Source organism: Rhinolophus sinicus, chromosome 13, assembly GCF_057876585.1.
Source record: "Rhinolophus sinicus isolate RSI-liver-muscle chromosome 13, RSI-T2T, whole genome shotgun sequence".
Taxonomy (NCBI): Eukaryota; Metazoa; Chordata; class Mammalia; order Chiroptera; family Rhinolophidae; genus Rhinolophus; species Rhinolophus sinicus.
Window position 1 is genome coordinate 14,225,643 of NC_142513.1, and position 22,355 is coordinate 14,247,997.

General features: G+C 45.4%; 1 protein-coding gene across 18 annotated transcripts in view; it reads left to right on the top strand.

The window, feature by feature from the left end:
• The window catches only part of PTPRT (protein tyrosine phosphatase receptor type T), a 951,833-nt gene that overhangs the window by 420,979 nt on the left and 508,499 nt on the right, over positions 1–22,355 (top strand). For all 18 annotated transcript variants that reach the window (XM_074318303.2, XM_074318304.2, XM_074318302.2 and 15 more), the window contains exon 7: positions 19,109–19,402. In XM_074318303.2, coding sequence (XP_074174404.1) covers positions 19,109–19,402 — 294 coding nt within the window. The remainder of the gene's footprint in view (positions 1–19,108; positions 19,403–22,355) is intronic.

Sequence of the window (22,355 nt, forward strand, 5' to 3'; positions counted from 1 at the left end):
GGGGAAGCTGGGTAAGGATGCACAGGATCTCTCCATTATTTCTTGCAACTAGTGCAAATCTATAATTCTATCCAAATAAAAATTTTCATTTAAAAGAATTAACATTGATGTTGAAAGTGATAAACTGAGTTCTCCACCCCAGCCGGTGGGCCCTTTCTGGGCGGACTCTCCTTTTCTGGAGTGGAGAGTTGTGTTGGAGACTTCTCGTACTGCTGGGTTTCCCAGTATAATCCAACTACTAATTCTTGCAGTCCCTCTCTACTCATCAAAATATTCTTCACTCCCAGATTTAAGGAAAAAAATCAGATTGGCTGACGGCGGAACAGGATTGTTTTGAGTTTGCTTTGACTCATTTGTTCAACAAATATTCAGGAAGCATTTATTATGTGCCAAGGATCAAGACAAGTGTCAAGAATAAGATGATGAGAAACATAGAAGTGGCTTTTGTCCTCATGGTGCTTACAGTCTAGTAGGGAAGACCAGCATAAATAATCACAAAATACGCGTATAAGTGCTATAAAGAAGAATGTCTAGGAGCATAGGGAAAAATCAGGGTGGGCTTCCTGGAGGAAGTGACATTTGAGCTGAGATATGAAGAGTAAACTAGGTGAAGAGGAAGGAAGAGGAAACAGCATGTGCAAAGGACTGAGGTTGAAAGTAACACAACACATTAGGGATATTTGAAAATAAACCTGCATGTCTGGAACCTAGTCAGTGAGAGACTGGCAATGGCAGGAGACAAGGCTGAACAAGTAGAAAGGGGCAACACCATTCATGGTGTCCGAGGCCATAGAATGGAATGTAGTTGTTATTTTAGAAATTTCGATTGGGCTTCAGGGAGGAGAGTGGATCTGAAAAGGGCATAAGTAGCTGCAAAGGTGAGAAGGCTTATGCATAGTGTACAAATGAATGATTTAAAACTCTTTTTGTTACTTGAAATCTAACATACCGTACAGTAAAGAACATTGGCTTTACTATATGTAACGATGTTAAACTCACTTTTTGATTTTCATCATAATCGGAGATTCCTTGGGATTTTCTCCGTACACAATCAGGTAGTCTGTGAATAATGAAAGCTTTCGTACTTCCTTTCCAATCCTTCTATCTTTTATTTCTTTTTCTTGCCTCATTGCACTGGCGAGGACATCCAGTAGAGTTGGGAAAATGAGAGGGAAAGTATTCTGGAATTTGCCATTGATTATGGTGTCCAAGTTATGTTTTAGATACCTGTTATCAGAGGGAAGAACTTGCCTTGTGTTCCTAGCTTGCTAAGAGTTTTATCATGAATAGATACTGATTGTCATCAAATGCGTCTTTGGCATCTCTTGAGATTTTTATCTTTTAGTCTGTCAATATGATGAGTTATACTGATTAGTTTTCTAATATTAAACCAGTCTTGTAGTCTTGGAATAAACCCAACTTGGTCATGATCAAGTATTTGTTGTATATATTACTGGACTTGGTTTGCTAATATAATGTATAGGATTTTTATCTCTTATGTTTATGAGAGAGATGGGCCCGAAAGTTTCTTGTCTTGTGATACCCTTGTAAGGTTTTGGCGTGACAGTTATGCTGGGCTTGTAAAATTAATTTGGAAGAATTTCTTCTCTTGTGTTCTATGAAACGATCTGTGTAAAATAGTATTTCCTTGAAACGATCTGTGTAACACAGTATTTCCTTGAAACCTTTTATCCATGTGAAAATTCAAGCTTACTTTATCTTATCTCTTGAAGCGGAATTTTGTCCCTGGAAGATGGTTTATCTAAAACTCTGTCACTTTGTAGATTCCTTCAGAAGTCGCTATATGGCTCTGTTCCCACTGCCTGTATTTAGGAAGTGTGTGATTAAGATGTTAGAAGTTTCTAGGACAGTGCCTGAAATGTAATAACCACGTGATGTGATTTGCCTTCTCCAGTGCCCTCATATTCTCTACCTGCTCCAGAAGTACCCAGCGGCACGGGCCTGTGATGGGCACCAACCTGAAGCCATTCATGCTGTTCTCAGAGCCCAGTGCCTGCCTGAATCAGAACTGTGGCGTCGGGGAATGGGGACAGTGGTCTGTTCCCTAGGTGACCTAGTAGTGTTCTGTTGTTTCAGGGTCCTTTCCCAAAGAGCTATTTAGGCTCTTAACTCTTTCACGGTGGATGTGGCAGAGCCCAGAGACAGCCCTACGGGGACCAGGGGGATTTGAAAGAGGTTCATTTTTCAGTTCCTTTACATAAAGGGGGCAATCATCTCTGAAACTCTCCCCAGAAACTGAGCAAGCTGTTATGGATAAGCCTCTTCATCCATCTGGACACCCTTTCCTGACACTTCTGGGGAAGTCAATACTTCTAGTCACTTCTAGCCGTTTCAGCAGCTTACAGACTAATTATGCATCCCCCCTGCTCATAGGGATATGCCTGGGAGATAAATTTGCAAAATAACAATATCTCCAAAGCCCCAGCCCCTTCATTCTCTCTGTCACTATGGCTGGTAGCGTAGCAACTGATGAAGCTGCCTGGACTCAGGTTACCCTGAATTGCTGATTTCTCCCCTCCCTCCCACCACCCCCCTTTTCTTCTACTCTAGTTTTTCTCAGACATATTCTGTTAAGACGGCTGCCATGTTTTCCCCCTGGTGCTTGTTGAGTGTGAGTTAACCGTCCCAGTGGGAGATTAGTGGCTTCCTCATGCATAAAGCTGAAATTGATTTCATCACATTTGCTACATGAGCCCAAGAAGCCGGCGTGCTCAGATGCTTAGAGTGGAGATCAGAGGAAGCTTGAGAAGCTGGGTTGAATGGCCCATTAATGGAGAGGGTGACAGGGTGGGGAGACGGGCCAGAGCAAAAAGCCAAGGAGGATGGGAGCAGGGACTAACTCACGTTTATATAGGGCCTGTCATGTTTCAGTCATGGACTCCTGGTCTTCACAAGGATCCAGCGAGGCGATCCATTCCCCTGGTTTTGCCCATGAGGAAACTGAGGCTCAGGGGAATTATGTAACTTGCCCAAAGTCACACAATGAGATGATAGAGGTTATATGCCAAACTCGATCTATCTGACCCAGTGATCTTACACTTTCCAATACACCACACTGCCCTTCGTAAGTGACAATAAATGTGAAATGAAAAGAGGTAGAGTGTAGAGTATTGGACGTGGCAGGGAGAAGGCAGTGTAGTGCACGGGGCTGCTGGGCAGGGAACTGGAAGTAGACACCCACTCATATGGACCGTAGGCACTGTGGATGGATGTCAGAGGAAGGCTGCGGCTCCACAGGCGTGCACAGGCCCAGGACGCCTCCAGCCTGTTGAATCCTAGCTTTATGCTGACACTGGCCCCATCTCCCTTACTGCTTACATCCAATCAAGGAGCGAATTCCGGCCAGTCTCCGTGACCTGTGTCTGGTCCCTCTGATTCTGCCTCTCCAGCCCCATGGCCATGACTTTGGTTCACACCTCCATGATCTCCCCTCACTGATGGACAGGACTTCCATTGGACATAAGTCTCTCTCCTTCAGACCCTTTCTCCACCCTGCCCACAGAGTTGTCCTGAAAGAACACGTGCCTGGGTCACACCACTGCTTACAAAGCCTCAGGTTGAAGCCCAGGCTCCTCAGGGAGACCCTTCCTGACCTGGTCCCTGTCAACACCTCTGACTGCCTTTTTGCTGTTTCCCCCAGGCTCCTCTATGTTTCAGCAGAATGTGCCAATTCTGAATGACCCAGTCTCTTGTCACCTCTGCAAAGGCTCCCTCCTCCCCAGGTATCTGCTGGACTCTCCTCTCCTTTCATGATTCCTTGATTTGATTTCTCCAGGAAGCCGTCCCTCATGTCCTCCATCAGATCTCCTCCTTACTTTAGTTTCCCAGGGCTGCTGTAATGCATCACGACCAATTTGGTGGCTTAAAACAGCACACATTTATTATCTTACAGATATGGAGGTCAAAAGTCCAAAAGGGTTTGGCAGGGTTGTATTTCTTCTGGCTCTAGGAGAGAATCTATTCCCTTGCCTTTTGCAATTTCCAGAGCCCACTGGCATTGCTTGCTCGTGGCCCCTTCCTCTGTGTTCACAACCGGCAGTGCAGCACCTCTCAAGCCCTCTCTGACTGGTCCTTCTGCCGTCCTCTTGCACTTATAAGGACGCTTGTGATTACACTGTGCCCATGTGGATATTCCAGGATGCGCTTACCACTCAAGATCCTTAACTGTATCACATTTTCAAAGTACCTTTTGCCATGTAAAGTTCTGGGGATTCAGGTGTGGACACCTCTTGGGGGTCGTTGTTCTGTGCACCACACACCTCTGTGTCCACAGGACCCGGGACCTGCCACTGTCTAGCTGTGATCACTTTATTCTGCAGCATATTGATTTCTGCCTCTGTTCCACTCCCTAGTCTCGTCGGTTCCTCCAGGGGAAAGACAGTTATTTGCTTTGACTCACTATCCTCTGCACGTAGCATCAGCCCTCATACTTATTTGTTGAACGAAAGACCTCACTCTGGCTCCCATCTACCTGCCTCCCTCTGTCTGACTGGGCTGCTGAGAACATTGTCGCAATTCAGCACATCACTTCAGATCACAGGCCGGAGCCAGACAGCCTGGGCATCCCAGTGCCACCACGTGCTGGCTACATGATCTTGGGCAAGTTACTTAGTTTCCTCACATGCAAAATAAAGGTAATTATAATATTTTCCTGTATCCGTCAGGGTCTGGGAAGGAAACCCCAAACCACAGTAGGTATTTGAAACACAGTTTTTATTGAAGGGAATTACTCAGTGTGGGCAGGTTGCCAGAGCAAACACGAGGCACGAAGGTAGCAGGAATCACAGAAAGTATTTACCATGCCTGGGGCTGGGGTGACACGGGAATAGGCAGGGGTCTGGAGGAGGGGCCCTCCAGGGCAGATACTGGGACCTCTGCAGAGGGAGTCCCCACACATGGTACTGCATCTAGACGGGGGCCAGGCTTAGCGTCTGCAAGTACCTCTGCAAAAGTGCTATGAGGGCCCCAAGACATTAAAGCCTGAAGCTGTGTCTGTTGCTGGCGTGATGCTGAAAGGACCTTGAAACAGGAAGAGAACATTTTCTTCCTTCTTCCAACTTTCTAGTTTCCATATAGAGCCTCCCGTTTGTAGGACTGAATGGAAGCTGGCAAAAGGAGGCCGGAAGTGTGGTTTCTGGAGCTCCAGCCCCAGAATCACAGAGCCAGTTTTAATAACTAGCACATTTCTCTAGTTTCCTCACCTGTGAGGTGGATACTACAGTAGTACTTGCCTCATGGTGTGAGGTGAGGAATGCATGAGTTCCTATATGGAAATCCCGGAATAGGGCCTGGCACGTGGACAGCACTGAGGGAGGGTTACTTGCCCCATGGTAATAATAATAGCTCCCCCATCATGTGGATGTACAGACCTGGATGTCTCTGGGACTCAGAGACCCAGACTGGCTAAGTAGTGAGATCTTTCTGCCCCATTCTTTGCAGCCAGGCTTCTGGGCAGAGGTGGGGCCAGGGAGGCAAAGGCATGGACCTGTGCTGTTCTAGAACAAGAAGCTCCTGCAGCATGGCCTCTGCTTCCGAAGGCTTAGAGTCCTGGCTCCCCTCGGCCCCTCTCTGTGGGAGATGGATCCTGGATTCCTACCTTCTCAGGACTCTTGATTAGTAGGCAAGGGGAGAAAAGCTCTTCTAGAGAGATGACTCTGCTCTTAATTTGGGGAAGAGTAATCTTGCCAATGCCGAGGTGTGGGCGAAAGAGGAACCGGGAACAGACCGAGTACTGCAGATCACGAAATCTCGCCCAGTGCTAAGTTGTGATGGAATTGTGCATTTTTAAATTACTTCGGTGGTTGCAACATGACAGTGCTACGTAGACTGAGGCTGAGCGCTTACGTGCATTTGCTTGTGGAAGAGCTGGCAGGAGTCCACCCTGACATGGCTGTGGTCCCTCTTTGTCCAGACGCAGGAAGGGGGATGACTTTAATGGGATCTTTGCATCTCTCTACGGGGGCACAAGTGGGGGCCCAGCTAAGTCTCCTACTGACTGCTGAACAGCCCAGTGACTGCTGGCGGGAAGGATGCAGATAATGGTAGCTAACACAGTGCATGTGTTACGTGCTGAGGCTCTTCTAAGGGTATCGGACGTAATACCTTACTTAGTCTTCATTGCAACCCTCGTTTTACAGATCAGGAAACTGAGGCACAGAGAGAGAGGTTAAGCAACTTGCCCTGGTTTTCATGGTGTCTTTGTTTGGCTTTCTCCAAAACAGACCCCGAGAAAAGGATTTGCAAGCACTTCATTCAGAAGTCGAGGGGAACATAGGTAGAGGAGGGGACATGAGACAGGAAATGAAAGAAGGCTCCCCACGTGAGCAGTAATGAGCTGGTAGCTCGGGGGGGGGGGGGGGTATCTGATGCTCAGTCCCATTAGAAAACCTGCAAAATACTGTGTAAACCAAACCCATTGTCTCACCGAGAGCCAAGAAAACTGTGTGTTTATGCACCCACTTCCATCCCTCATTGGGAGAGAATTGTTCCTGGGAGTAGTAACACCCTGGCATGGCCAGTCCGGCTTACGAAGGGGCCATCACACGCTGGTGGTGATAGAAAGCCACCAGGAAAGCATAGGTAGGTGTTGGATGTAGGAAGTCATTGGAGGTATTAACCGCTGAAACTGTAAGTGACCTCCAGGATAAGTCAGGGGAATATGGGCTGGTGCCGCCAGCATCTGCTGAATACGGCTAAAAAGTAGCTGAGCTGGGATTCAAATTTCAGCTTGAACTACTATCCTTTATATGAGACAGATTAAAATATGATGAGGATGATAGAGGAATGGAAACCATGCCGTAGAAAAAAATTGCTTAGAATCCTAAGAACTAGCAGTATTTATGCCAGAGAAGCGAAGAGTAAGTGTTCACGGCCAGTGTCCTCAGGCAAGGACTGCCATACTGGGAGGGGGAAACTCCAGGAGCGCTGTGACTGCACGATCAAACCCAACAGACAGCAGGCCCTGTGCTAGGATCTGGGGCCATAAGCAAAAGAGGCTTGGTCTGTGCCCTTGAGGCGTATCCACTGTCAGGTAACCTGTATATAGTGTGCAAGTTCTGTGATGAATGGTGCCCAGGGAACACCGCGGGGGTCGTATCGACCTGCTGATGCCTGACCCAAGTCTCCTTTACCAGGCTGGTGCACCCATCCCCTACTTGTCATTAGTGTTGGCTGATAAAGGCTCATAGCTTCCCCTTGTACTGGGTTGACTATTGTTCTCACAGAATTCATGTTCTTCCGGGAACCTCAGAATGCGACTATATTTGGAAACAGGAAGGGTCTTTGCAGATGTAATTTATTATGTTAAAATGAGGTCATACTGGCATGGCATGGGTGCTAATCTGATATGATATGATTGGAGCTCTTATAAGAAGAAGGAAATTTGGACAAACAGACAGACATACAGGGGAGAAAGACTTATGAAGACAGAGGCAGACTGGAGTGATGCATCTAGAAGTCAAGGAAGATAGACTGCCGGTAAGCACCAGAGGCCAGAAGAGGCAAGGAAGGATTCTTTCTTAGTGCCTTTGGAGAGTGTGTGTCCCCACTGACACCTTGATTTCAGATCTCTTGTCTCTAGAACTGTGAAGCAATACATTTCGGTTGCTCTAAGCCACCCAGTTTGTGATACCTAGCTACAGAAGTCCTAGGAAACTAATTCACCCTTCTCGGGATAACTGTCCTTGGCCCCAGGAGAGCTGCTTGGCTGAGAGGCAATGCCTGCATCCCTAGAACAGCCCACATCCAATTAATGACACAGGGGTACAAAAGGCAGACCCCGTTACCCCAATGAGGGAGCATGAGGTGGTGCATTTTGTCCTCCAGAATAGGAACCACCCGACCCTAATCTGCAGCCAAAACTACATCATCATTTGGCTTCTTGATCCTTCCTCTATCCTGCCTCCTTCTAAGGACTGTTCTCCAAACAATCACTTGCACAGAATCTTTGTCTCAAGCTCTGCTTCTTGGGACCCTGGGCTAAGACACTCAGAGAGCACAGAGACACAGCCTTGAGGTGAGAATACCCAGAGAACAGCTAATTCTTGAAGGACAAGAAAAGGTGAGTCACCTGGAGGAAGGAAAGAGTTATCCATCCGCGAGAACAACACGAGCAAGAGCAGTACTTCTGCATCACTTGTGTGTGAAGTTGTGGGGTGAGGGAAGCTTAGTGGCCAGGGAACCTGCAGAGGTAGAGACAGGCCAGCTCTCGGAGGGTTGGTGTGCCATCCTGGTGGACAGCAGATGGCGGGAGACCTCTGGTCTGTGTTTCAAAGTGCTTTCTCACTATTAAAACCCGTCACCAACTGTGTGGACAACAGAGAGCGTGTTCCTTATCCGTGGAGGTCTTCAAGCGAAGTCATAGCTACATGTTGGGACCTCCGCATTGGGCAGGTAGACCTCAGTGACTTCCCAGTCTCTTCCACATCTCTGATTCTTTGACGTGACGACTGTTACTGCTGCTGGGCTAATAAAGTCCTGCCAACTACCAGATCTGGCTTCCCCTTCTCACCAAAACCACTTGTCTGTGACCTTGGATAAATCACGTCCTCTTCCTCCACGGTGGGAATACGGGTCACATGAGACGGTATGATGGAGTGATTCTGAGCACTGCTCTGGAATCTTCCCAAGTTCAAATCCTTCTCTTACTAGCATTATAATCATGAGCCATTAACCTCTCTAAGCTTCAAGTTTCTGTTGAGAAATCAGCTGACAATCTTCTGGGAGCTCCCTTATAAATTACTAATTGCCTTTCTTTTGCTGTGTTTAGGATTCTCTCTTTGTCTTAACCTTTGCCATTTTAATTATGATGTGTCGGTGTGGACCTGGTTAGGTAAATCTTGTTTGGGACTCTGCACTTCCTGGGCTTGTATGTCTATTTCCTTCACCAGGTTAGGAAAGTTTTCAGTCATTATTTCTTCAAATAGGTTCTCAATCCCTTGCTTTCTCTCTTCTCCTCCTGGTATCCCTGTGATGGGAATGTTGTTATGCTTGATTGTTATGCTAGAGGTTTCTTAAACTCTCCTACTTTTTTCAAATTCTTTTTTCTTTTTGCTGTTCTTATTGAGTGTTTTCTGCTACTCTGCTACCTTCTCCTTCAAATCACTGATTCGATCCCCTGCTTCATCTAGTCTGCTGGTGATTCCTTCTAGAGCATTCTTTATTTTAGTTATTTTGTTTTTCACTTCTGGTTTTTTTTTGTTGTTGTTTTTTTTTTTTTTTTTTTTTTTTTTTTTTTTTACGAGTTTCTATGTCCTTTTTTTATGCTTGCTCTCTCTTTGTTGAAGTTTTCACTAAGTTCCTTGAACATCTCTATAACCATTGCTTTGAACTCTGTCTCTGGTAGGTTGCTTGCCTCCATTTTGTTTAATTACTTTTCTGGAATTATCAGCTGTTCTTTCATTTGGGACATATTTCTTTGTTTCCTCATTTTGGCTGGCTCTCTGTGTTTGTTTTTATGTATTAGGTAGATCAGCTATGTCTCCCAGTCTTGGCCGGCTGGCCTTATGTAGTAGGTGTCCTGGCACAGTCTCCCTGGCCACTTTCTCCAGGTGCTCCAGGAGTGTCCCTTGTGTGGGTTTTTTGTGCCCGCCTGTTATAGTTGTGCCTTGATTGCTTTTGGCACATCAGTGGGTGGATTGGCTGTGGAGTTTGGCCATGTCCATAGCTTATGGGCTGCTATGGTGGGAGCTTATCCTGGTAGGAGCTACAAAGCTATCTGTGGTTGTTCACTGCCTGTGCTAAAGTTGGAGCATGCAGTAGAGGACACACTGCAAACTGAGGACAGCTGCCACCAGTACCAGGTCTGGGGTAGCTTTGGAAAAAGTCAGGACACTCTGAGACCTGCTGCCACCTGCCAGCTTCTCTAAGTTTCAGCCCCTGATAAAGCCTCGTGTAGTACGTGAGTTGGGTGAGGGAGCTTCTCAGAGAGTCACTAGAGTGGGAAGAGTTGTGGTCACCAGGTTAATATAGATTTTGGTTTGGTGCCAGTGCTGAGCCTGGAGTGACTCAGCAAAAGTCTCAGAGCTCACTGAGGCCAGTCGCCGCCTGCCTGGGACCCCTGGACTCTTGATAGTTTTCCAAGAAAGAGTGTAATGTGGGACTGGCTGCACTCAAGAAAGTGCCTCCAGCATGGGGAGAGCTGGGGTAGGCGGGTTCCCAGGGAGTTAGCAGCAGGGGAGCTCTCCAGGCCAATCAGATTCAGATTTGGCCATGTGGGGGGAGGGCTCGACATGTGAAAGATGGCTGCGGCCTGCTGAGGACCCTCTCACAGGGAAATGGCAACAGTCTTCCAGCCCTGCCCTGAAGCCACGTACCTCAGTCTGCCCCCTGTGTGCCTCCAATGCCTCTTGAGTCACTGTCCCTCTTCCAGAGCCCAGGGTGAGTGCCTGGGGGTGAGAAAGTTTATGCAGGGGTTGTTTAAGGGGATGTCTGGGTTTCCCGCAGCCTTTTATCCCACCTGGATGGTCACAATCCCCACCGTTTTTTCACAATCGCATGTTATGGGGTTCCTCTTCCCAGCACTGATACTCTGGTCTGGGGACGCTGGTGTGGAATTGGGGTCCCTTGCTCCTCTGAAGGGAACCTTCATGACCAAGATATCCCTCCTGATTCTTCACCACCACACAGAGGTTTGGGGCCTGCCCGTTGCGTGTCTCCACCCCTCCTACCAGTCTCAGCATGGCTTCTTTCATCTTTAGTTATAAAACCTCTGTTCAGCCAGACTTCAGATGGGTCTCCAGTTTGGTGGTTCTATAACTTCGTTGTAATTTTAATGTGTTCATGGAAGGAAGCAGGCACAGTGTTTATCTACTCCACCATCTTGGATCTCCTCAAATTCTATGTCTGTCTTTTAATAGGTGTAACTAGGTGGGATTTTTCTGTTGTTCATTTTAATTTAGTTGAAATTAAACTTCTGCACCTATTGAAAGCCTTCTGATGGAGGGAGAAACTATCCCAGAGAAATGTTTCATGTCTATTTTAAAAATGATTGCCAAAGCAAGGGTTAAGCTTTCATAATGCAATTGCTTGATTTTAAGCATACACCTAATCTGAATGCCATTGAGAAGAGAGGCGTGAAGTTCTATCTCTTTTTACAGTTTGGGTCATGTCTCCAGTTCAGTCTGACGTGAGGCAATGCTTCTCTTCTAGACCCTTATCTGAGAAAGAAGAGTCTTGTGGTGGTAATTTTCCCATAGGACCGATCCGTTTACTGTCTCAGTTCCTCCATCCTAGAAGTCATAATTTTGATTCATCCCAAGGTAGACTGGGATGTATCTTCACATAATTTTTTTATAAAGGAAGGGCAAGTAGACAGTATGTTTCCTACCTTCTTCAGAATATGGAAGTGTCTTTCTATTGGGTTTGCAAACGTACCACAATTTAGCTGGCTATGAAATTCTGGGGGTACGAAACATTCTCTGAAAACCTTGCGTGTGGACAATACCATTGTGGTTGGGAGTGCAGACCCCTAGTAAGGCCGCCTTAGCCCCAATCCTGGCTCTTTGAATTACTAACTGTTTGACTCTGGGCGAGTTACTTAATCTGTATCTCTTTCTTATTTTCAGAAAAATGGGAATCATAAATAACATCTACCCCTAGAGTTGCTGTGAAGATTAAATGAGTTAATATTTTAGGGCACTAAGAACAGTGACAGGTACATAAAAATGTGTAGTGCATATTAGCTGCCACTGCTGTCATTTGTGTTATTACTGTTATCATCATCTTCGCCATCATATCCCAGTGTTTCAAATAGAAAGGATGAAGCCTGAGAACGAATTTTCTTAGTCTTTTTGTTTTCGCGGAGATCTGTTTTTGTCTAGATCCTTTTGGGAATTTTTCTTTAGTCTTGTATTTCACAATGTTGCCAGTATGTGCTTCACTTTGAGTCTTGTCATTGATTTTGTCTGGAACCCACTGCGCTCTTCGTAGTCTGCAAACTCAGGATTTCATTTATTTCAAAGACATTTTTTCGCTGTGTGTTTGATTACTGTTCTGTTCTAGTCGTTTGATAGCTCTTCCCCAAACACTTCCAGTTCTCAGCTTGGATGTCCATTAACAATTCTCTGTCTCATTCTCCTGCTTGCGTTTGTTCATTTCTTTATTGCCACCCCATCCTCTTATTTTGGGAAAAGTTAAATATTTTCTTTACCCATTTAAAGAAAACATCAGATGTTTATTGAACATTGACTGTATGTTAGATGAGGTCACAAAGACTAATTCCAGTAGGCACCGGCTGGTGGATTGCATACTGCACAGGGAGCTCTTTGTATCTGTGGGTTCCATACCCGCGGGTCCAACCAACTGTGGAAGAAAATTATATTTTTAAAATGTTTTGTTGCTGCTGATGTGTACCCTGTAGTTAGGCTTTAAGATGGTTGCCTCTGGACTGAACATGTACAGAGTTTTTCCTTGCCATTCTTCCCTCCACATTAGACTGCAACAACGATTTACGTCACATTCACGTTGTGTTAGGTACTGTAAATAATCTAGAGATGATTTAAAGTATACGAGGAGATATGCATAGGTTTACATGCAAATGTGACGCCATTTTATATAAGGGACTGGAGCATCCGTGGATTTTGGTGTCCGTGAGATCTCCTAGAATCAATCTCCTGCAGACTGAGGGATGGATGTATCTAATTATATCTTCCGCTCAGGGACCTCATGGGCCCACACCAGCGAAGAATGAGAAGGTGAGGTCTACGAGTATGTCTGACGACTGACAGTCAGGGTGGAGTAAGTAGACATATCCACAGACAATCCCTACAGCCTTTGGTAGAACATCTAGATACCTTTGTAATTTGAATTGTAAAACAACCTTTCATTCTAAAGGTGAAAAAAAATTGAGAGCCACAAAGATCGAGTGGTCTGTCCGGGGTCACCCAGGTGGCTTGTGGGGGAAGCCGGGGCAAAAAAAAAAAAAGAGTCAGGCCCGGGCCCCAAGCTAGTTTCCTTTCTCTTTTTTGAGCCTCAATCCATTATTTTATGCAACAGTGTTGCATGCCAATCCGCAGAACATCTAATCAGCATGATGCTTTTGAACATCTACTTTGTGCCAAGGCCTGTGGGCCACACAGCTGAGTAGTGTTTTGGGTTTTTTTTGCACAAAGCGGAACTGAGAAAGAAAAATGGGCATCGTTTGGTTAAAAGTGAAAGGAAAGGCATTCCAGTTGGGAGAAATAGCGTGTGCAAAAGTGTGGAAGTGGGAATGACAAAATAGTATGTGGACATGTGCATGTGTGGGAATGTGGAGTGGGGTGGGGGCGTTCCCACAGACCCTGGTGGGGCAGTAAGTAAATAGCAGTGCAATTAGAGAGGTGGTGAGGTAGGGCGAGGGGGCGGGTGGACAGTGTGTTGAAGGCCAGTTATATTAGCCTTAAACGTGCCAGAGCCCACTTTTCATCTAGTAACATTCCATTTTTTCCCCCCCAAAATGTTTGATTTCTGTCTGGAGCAGACAATACATAAGCGCGAAGCTTGTTCTCTGGCTATTTGAAGCACTTTTGCTCTCTGTAGAAATTTCTGGGAGTCAAACTGTTACAAGAGCTCACAACAGGGAAAAGAAAGAATTGGTCTGGAGATTGCTGCCTGCAGACGAGGCAGAATTACATTAAGGGGTCCCCTCACTACCTACATGTGGAAGGAGAGCCTTGGCAGGTCAGAGGCAATTGCTGCCCAGGCCTCCTGGATGGCTCCCGGAGTCTTGTTCTCCAAGTGCTTGGATGCCTGGCTGGAGGGGGCCCATACCCTCTCTCAACTCAGCTCCCTGAAGGCCAGACTTCCTCCCTCTTGATTTGGTTCCAAATCTTGTGAGCAGAAAATGCTATCAAATGTCAAACAATGACTCCTGACATTGCAGGATTGAAGGTGTGGGGTCAGGTAGAGGGGTGGGAGTGGGGGTGTTGGCTGTTTCATATGTAAAAAGGCTCATGAATGAGAATGGTGCTTCCCTGCACAACCTCTTGTTAAGAAAACTGGTAGCAATTCAAGCATCTAATGATGCTGATAGAATCATTTGGCGAGAAATGATACAGGATTAAAGGCTCATTTCCTCCTAATGTTCCGGGGTTCAGTTCCAATAAGACTTAGTGGCATTTTCCCCACCCGCTGGGTCACAGACAAGCCATATTTTTGTTTGTTTTCCTTAGTCTTTTTTTGAAGGTATCATTTACATACAGCAAAATAACTGTATTTTAAGTGAACAGCTTGATGAATCTTACACAACTCTAGACAAAATACGGAAATTTTTATCACCCCAGAAAAGTTTTCTCATGCCCCCTTCCAGGCAATCACCCCACCGGAGGTAACACTTTTCTGATTATTATTATTATTTTATCATCCAAATCAATATGTAGTACGTTTCAACACCCCAGAAAATTATTTCATCCCTCTTCCTGGTCAGTACCTGCTCCCATAGGTAACTTTAATTCTAACTTTTGTTACCTGTTCTTTTCATACAAATAGAACCATCAGGGATTCTCTTTTTCTCTTGTTTTGCACAACGTGATTTTCTTTTGAGATCCATCATGTGGTGTTAGCTGTAGTTTGCTCCCTTTTCCTTGCTGTGTAGTATTCTGCTGTGTGGATGTGCGTCAGTTGGTGGACCCATCGCACCACTAGGCCTGGTTTGTCCTCTGATTTCCTTTCCTCAACCCCTTCTGAATCAACTTTTTTCTCTCCTTACGCCTCTATACTCAGTCCTTGGGTGAAAGGTAGAATGGCAACCAGGACTGAGTCTGCTTTGCTCACTGCTGTATCCTCAGCACCTGGGACAGAGTGTGACATATAGCAGGTACTCAGGGTTTGTATAGTGAGTGAATGAACAAGAGTTCAGAGCACATAGGTTTAATTGTTTTCCCGTCTGGCCCTGTGTGGTACGTCTGCAAGCAAATCAGAACTGCAGGATCCCAGGACAATCACTTTGCTCCCAGACTTACATGAATTTTTGGCCCCACAGATCCCTCTCATGCTCTGTCTGTAAGAACTTTCCAAACCTCTAGACCAGATTAGGTCCCTTTACAGGCCTCATAACTCTATCACCCCCTTTGTGACCCTCATTTCACTTTATTGTCATTGCTGCTTTCCTTGGCTGCCTGGCTCTCTGATTCCATGGGCACAGATAGCCTGGGTTTCGTTTCACCACGAAATTCCACACTCAGCACTCTGTCTGGCACATGAGAAGCCCAGAGTACATACTAGGTGGAGTTTCTTTCACAGGGAGGTTCTGTCTGCCAGGTTGTTCATCTCGAGACCCCAGCAATTAGGCAAAGCCCTTCAGGAAGAGAAAAATAGACTTGAAAGCGTAGCTTCTGCTGAGGACCGGATGTCTGTGACTCCCCCAAATTCATACGCTGCAGCTCTCACCCTCAATGTGATGGTATTAGGTGGTGGAGCCTTTGGGAGGTGACTAGGTTTTGATGGAATCACGTGCAGAGCCCTCGTTGTGGGGTCAATGCCCTCAGGTGAAGCGGAAGAGACCGGAGCTCTCTTTCTCTCCCCCTGCAAGGATACAGCAAAAAGGTGGCAGTCTGTAAACCCAGAAGAGGAGTCTCACCAGAAACTGAATTGGTGTGCACTTTGATCTCGGCCTCCCAGCCTCCAGAACTGTGAAAAATAAATGTCTGGTGATTTAAGCAACCCAATCAGTGGTATTTTGTTACAGCAACCTAAGCTATTAAGACAGCCTCTGTGGAAGGTTTCTACTAAGGATGTAACATTTCAGGGGCAGGGTCATGTCTTCATCCTTTAACTATTTTAGCCCAGATGTTACATCCATGAACATGTTGGGTGGGTCACGGTCACGGGAACCTAGACATTTACGAGGTGTTGCCTTGCGGAAATCTTAGCATATGTATTTTTCACCCTAATGTTTGGGAAACTGGGAACCTGGAGGCACTAGATCTGTGACCCCTACATCAAGTTCCCTTCCCTTACGTGGTGGTCCTCCCCGCCTCTACCCCCCAGCAACAAAGGGTCCTGGAAGTGTACGTAAACCATTCTGGGCATGTGGTCTGTCTTCTTTCATTCTCCACATAGACTCTTCAGGGCTTCATGCATGGGCATTCCAAGAGTGTTTGAATTCCTGAAATTGTGTGTAAAACTCTAGGGAACTTGTTTTTGTGCATTACCCTGGGAAGAGAGTCTGGAATTTCTGACCAGATTTTCATTAGGGCCTATGTACACCCCAAAAGTTAAAACTACTGGTGTCAAGTTCCTTTGATGATCCTTCTAGTTAATTACTGAAACATCTCAAGTGAAAGAGGAAAAAGAGCCGGGCAGGAACGCTCCCTGAACCCTGAGTTCTAATACCCTACCCCCACCTCCTTCTAGCATCACAGGTCCTGAGCCTTCCCTAGGCCTCAGTTTCCTTTCTGATGACTCTAGTGGTCGATTATATGATCTTATAGATTCCTTGCACTGTCTAGCTGAAAAGTTCATCTCACACAGAAAGGAGAGCTGACACAAATAAACATAGTCTTTCCATGTGTTTCAGAAAAGGTGGTGCTTACTAAAAAGATTATATTGTGTTTTATCCCAGCTTCTCTCTCTTTGAACCACTAGTCCACGTGACTTCTAAAGAATGTCAATTATAATCAGTGGATTACAAAACAAACAAACAAACAAACAAACAAAAAACAAGACAAATCAATAACCCGATGGCCTCCTGGTGCCAGATACAGGAAACACTAGGGTAATTTCATGCTTTATTCTTGAGGGGACACAGGGGAAGATAACTGCTTTGGCACCTCGGCTCCTGAACATGTGAACCAGTAAGTCATTTGAGAAGGAGACTTATATTCTCGAGGGGATGTTTGTTCCTGGACTTGCAGCAACCATCAGAAATATGTGAAAAGAGACTAAACATTTGGAAAGATTAATACTTTATTTTCTTTCTGGTGGTCAGCAATTTACTGCGAATGCTTGAAAGAGGAGCGTAAAAACCATGGTGGCAAGTCGATGGAAGACGGCTTTATGTGGCCACTTGCTCAAGCCCCAAAGTATTGAAGTCAGCTGCTCTTAATTCTGTCCAGGGCCAGTCTGTGAATAATCATATTAAGGAACTGGGCAGAGTCATCACAGAACTACAAAATATCACCCTTGGGGCCTCATTGGAGACTGATGAGAACTCTGGAGAGTTGATAATGGTGATCAAAGGGTCTATATGTTTAAGATGCACAAAGGATGAGCCCAGAAATGATCTGCCTGCCAACTTAACTTCTCTACCTGGAACAAATTATCCAAAAATCAATTTGCAAACACCTTTGAGATAACAAGGCCTTGAGTAATAACCTCCATGGCTTTGTAAAGAAAAGCATCTAGCTTGACTGATCTGTTTAATTTCCTTCTCTGACCAAATGGCAGGCTATAATAGAAGCAATCCGAAGGTGTCCCTTCAGATTTTCTTTGAGTCACACTGAAAAAATATTGTCCACCTCTGTTTCATGGCAATTATTCTAGTTCTGGAGAGTCTTTGTTGCTAGGTAATTAATTAGAAATAAAACAGTGAGTGAGTTTTACCTATCCCGAAGTTCTCACCCGAGTTCCAGACTGAAACTCATACCTGCCTCACTCACCTGAATAGCCCAGGGTTCCTCCAAAAGTTCTTGAACACATCAATATTGTATTCCATGCCCAAATGCCTCCCCCACCCTCCACTTCCTAGTCTGCTCCAAGAATCAGTAACTTGTCCGTATCCCTTAACAGATAATCTCATTCCTGGCAGTGGGTCCTAAGAACATACGAGATAAGCAGGACTGGAGTCCTTTGCACAAAGATGTTCATTGCAGCATTATTTACCATAGCAAAACCTGGGCCAACCCATGTGCCCAACAACTGGAGAACAGTTAGTGTGATTACCTGATGGGTTGTTTAGTAGCTCTTAAAGACAATGATGGTAAAATCCATGTAGTATGTAAGTAAACCCCTTAGGATGTAATAAGTGAGGGAAAAACAAATCTGCAGCATGTCTATGCGTTACTGGAACCCCATGAAAAAGATTTAGTATGTGAATAGAAATTGGAATGGAACATATAGAAGTAACAAAAGGCTGTTGTTATATTGGGCGATAGGGAAGGAGACATGCACTGTCTTCTCATTTTCTTTATTGTTGTTTTACTGCTATTTTTTGCAATGCATAAAAATAACGCATATATCTACTTCTATATTGAGAAAATGGGCATCGAGAGGCAAGCAACCTTCCCAGGGGAGAGTTATGGGTTCCATCCTGTGCTATGATCTTGGTTAGGTGACCTGGTCACTTGGTTCTCAATTTTTATCCATCGATGTTGAGATGATAATGTCCCAAGAGTTACAGAAAGTAATATATGTGAGATTTCTTGGCAAATAGGAAGTATAGAGTAAATGTTGGTTTCTGCAGCTTTGCCGATGGGCTAAGGATTCCCACAGAGAGGGCACCATAAAGGCTTGTTGAAATCCTGGTCTATTTAGCTGAAGACACAGAACTTAATGGAGGAGAGGTGGCAACATGTAATGGAATATAATTGGACATCAGTCTTCCCTTGACCCTTGATTCCCACGGGGGTTGCTGTGGCCAGTGACACTCTCCCTGCTGGAGGAACCTGCTAGAATTGAAGAAGAAGCTGAATGCTCCCTGTGCCCCCATCCTTTTGCTACTTAGGCTAAAATCACTGTTTGGGAGAACTTCCACTAACAATCTGTACGTTCCTATGAAAGAAATGTTTGTAAACCTCAGACTCCCCTGGGTTTTGAACCAGACTCCACTTCAGTAAAGGTAGGTTCTCGTTTGAGGATAAAAAGCAGAGTATTAACCCAGTCACCTTTGCTGTGTGCTGGAAAAACCATTCCCTCACAATTGCCTCCTTTCTTTCCTTTCTTTAAAGGAAAGAAATGTGGTAGGTGTCGCATAGAATTACTGAAGAGATACTGATTCAAGTATTTACATACAAAAATGTGAAAATTATACTAGGACATGAATAGGGTTAAAAAAGGAACCTGGGCTATGTTTTTATGGCTCTGTTTGGAATTCCGTCTCTTTTCCTCACCTACTTGGATTCTGCTCTTTGAACCACTGGGGTCTTATGTCCCTTTGTGCTTGTCTGCCTTTCAGAGCCCCCCACACCCATCGCCCCCCCAGAGCTGCTGGCAGTGGGGGCCACATACCTGTGGATCAAGCCCAATGCCAACTCCATCATTGGGGATGGCCCCATCATCCTGAAGGAGGTAGAATATCGCACCACCACCGGCACCTGGGCCGAGACCCACATCGTCGACTCTCCCAACTATAAGCTGTGGCACCTGGACCCTGACGTGGAGTATGAGATACGGGTTCTTCTCACAAGACCAGGAGAGGGGGGCACAGGACCACCAGGACCTCCTCTTACCACCAGGACCAAGTGTGCAGGTAAGTGCCTCCTTCCATTTGGACAGGCTGGGCAGTTGCTATGAGTGACCCTCTTGCTGGCTTTCTGGGACAGTCATTCCTAAACTCCTTCGATGTGAGTGTGCGTCCTGTTGTGGAGTAACAGTCAGGGTCCTGGGCTAGCCTTAGACGACCTCCTGGCTCTGGTGGCACGTCTGCAGACCTCGTGGCTCTGACCGTTTTGGAGACTGCCTGACTCTAGCTGTGTCTGGAAGAGGTTCCTGGTTCTGACGGTGTTTCCAGTGGATCTTGGTTTTCTCTCTCCAAGGGCTCCGTGCCATTGGTCTGCCTGAGGCGTGCTTGTGTTGACAGCATCTCTGAGGGCTCTGGGTTTTGTGTCTCTGAGGGCTTCTGGTTCCTGTTGTATATCTAAGGTGTTGCTGATTTTAACTGTGTCCTTGAGGGTCCCCGGGTTGGGTCCGTGACCCTAATGAGCTCGTTGTTTTGACAGCTTATTTCCCTGAGGTTTCTCGTTCTAGTTCTGCCTTTAAGGGGCTCCTGGTACCAACTACATCTTGAGTGCCTCCTGGCTCTGAAAGTGTCTCTCAGTAGATTCTGGAACTGCTTAGTCACTATGAGCCTCTTGATTCTGTATCTCTTGGGGACTCCTGGCTCCTACCTATGAGTCTGGGTTGGGGCTCTCCCTCCAGGGGTCCCCTGGGTTCTATATCTCTACGAGCTCCTGGCTCAGTGTTCCCAGGGGGCCCCTGACTCCAACTGTTTCTCTCAGGTTCCTGCATGCTGCTTAAGAGTTTGCTGGCTGGGACTGTGTCTGCGAGAGCTATTTGAATCCAGCTGTATCCCTGAGGACTCTGGGATTCTGTGGTGTGGCTAATAAGGGGTATTGTCTGAGAGTGTGTCTCTAACTGTGTCCCCGAGATGTTCCAACTCTGAATGCAACTCAGGAAATTTAAAGAAGCCGGTGTTCATTTTGGTTTTGCACACCACATGGCGTATTTATATTATCTCACTTTTCCCCCCTCTAAGTAACCGTTTGATATAAGTATTTTTATCTCATATATATATGAATGGAGACTCAATATTTTAAAACTTTTTGTCCAAAGGCATAGAATTGGCCATTGGCACAGTCAGGATTTGCACATGACTCTAATGCCCTTGATCATGGTCACACCTTGAGAAAGGAATGTGCCATCTGTGTGGTACATAGAGCTGGGAGTGTTTCAGTGGGAAGCATCAGCATGGGCCGCTGGTTTCTCAGGGTAAAGGAGTCACTGACGGCTCCTGGGTGGGGAGAGCAAGACCCATCAGCATGGCGGCTGCCATGAAACAAAAAGCAAAGTAAAATATAGTCAGTTCTGTGATGATGTGACATATGTATCCCTAAAAATCACTGCACTGTGCAAATTATGCAATAAAACCACTGGCCTTGTGGTATACAATACTCATACTTCATCAGTGACACATAAAAAATGAAAGGAACCTAGTAAAAATGGTGTCCTAATTTTACACACGTTCATTGCTAAGATATGCATAAATACTGCGATACATACGGGGTGTTACCTTGAAAAATCCCAAAGTTCGCTTGTGTAAGTGGGCGTCCCAAAGGTTGCAGCCTGTAAGCTGCTGTGAAGTGGTGACGGGAGGCTGTCTGAAAATGATGGGAAGTTACACCACCAGGTGTGCATGGAGGTGGCTCATAACATCCTCAGGGCACTGAGGGAGCAGGTAGGTGTTTGAGGTGGGTGCGTTGTATAGATGCCTACGTGGCTCGGGTCAGCTGGGTGCAGTTTCTGCTGCACTCACGTTTCTCCGTACAAAATCACACACAGCAAATGTGAAATTTGTGTTACGCTCAAATCGTCCCCTAACCTGTCAATCATGATGCACCATACGCACGTCATCAAGACAAGCATTAGAGAGGAATTGACTGTAACCATTCTGAAGTATCTCCATAGTGTGTCTCACCGGCGTGTAACCCAGAGTTTGTACTTCGTTGCTTGCGAGTGTTCTTTTGAAAGTTATCGAGCCACTGTGAGAAATGGAGATGCCATTTTCTTGATTATTTTCAAAACTGGGCCTTTGGTAAAATTCCTCATTGAAACCTGAATTATGAAGCTCACCACTTTAAAAGGACATGAGGATATGTTATTAAATCAGGTAATACCTTATCGCAGCTTTGCAATTCAATATCCATCCATAAAAATAATTGATTTGATCCCACCAATGAGACTTTCCTCTTTCCACAGGGTAAATCGGGGGGTTTCCAGGGTTTTTGATTTTTATAAATGATTTTCAAAGTACTGTAGCAGCCCCCATGGACTGATTGCTGATGGTCATATAATACGTTTTGAAATTCAATCACAAGATGATCGTCTCAATAAAAATTTATAATCTATTGAAAATTGTTGCCACAACGATGTAATGGATTTTACATGTTGAAAACACAAATTGTCTGACTATCACTATAAAAATTATGAGTTGAATGCTGTTTGTGGTTTTTATGTTTTTAAAAATGTTGGTGTTTAAGTAAGTTATGACTGAAATCTTCAGTAACCCACATTTTACAAACTGCGTCATCAAAAAGATCATCTTCTTTCCCACAATGCCACTGGTGGTAGAATGTTCTTTTCCTCGTGATTAAGTTTTAAGAGAATTCCAGGATTGATCGCCATTTGTGGATGCTGTGTATTGGGTTGGGAGTCTGAGTCCCCGCTCCCTTTTCTATTATTAATCGCACTGAAAAGGTACTCCTTCTTTTACAAAACAGAAAATAAGAAAGTGTGGGGTATGGAAAGTATAATGTCTGCCCAGAGGAATTTACAGGCTGGGTTAAGATTCCAACAAAACAGCAAAAAGGGTAAAACATAAACACAAAGTCGAGTATTCATGGAGAAAAACAAAGTTGGGATGGAAAGAGCAATGTTCTTAGAATGATCTAGAACAATGGATCTCAAAGTGTGGTCCTTGGACCAGC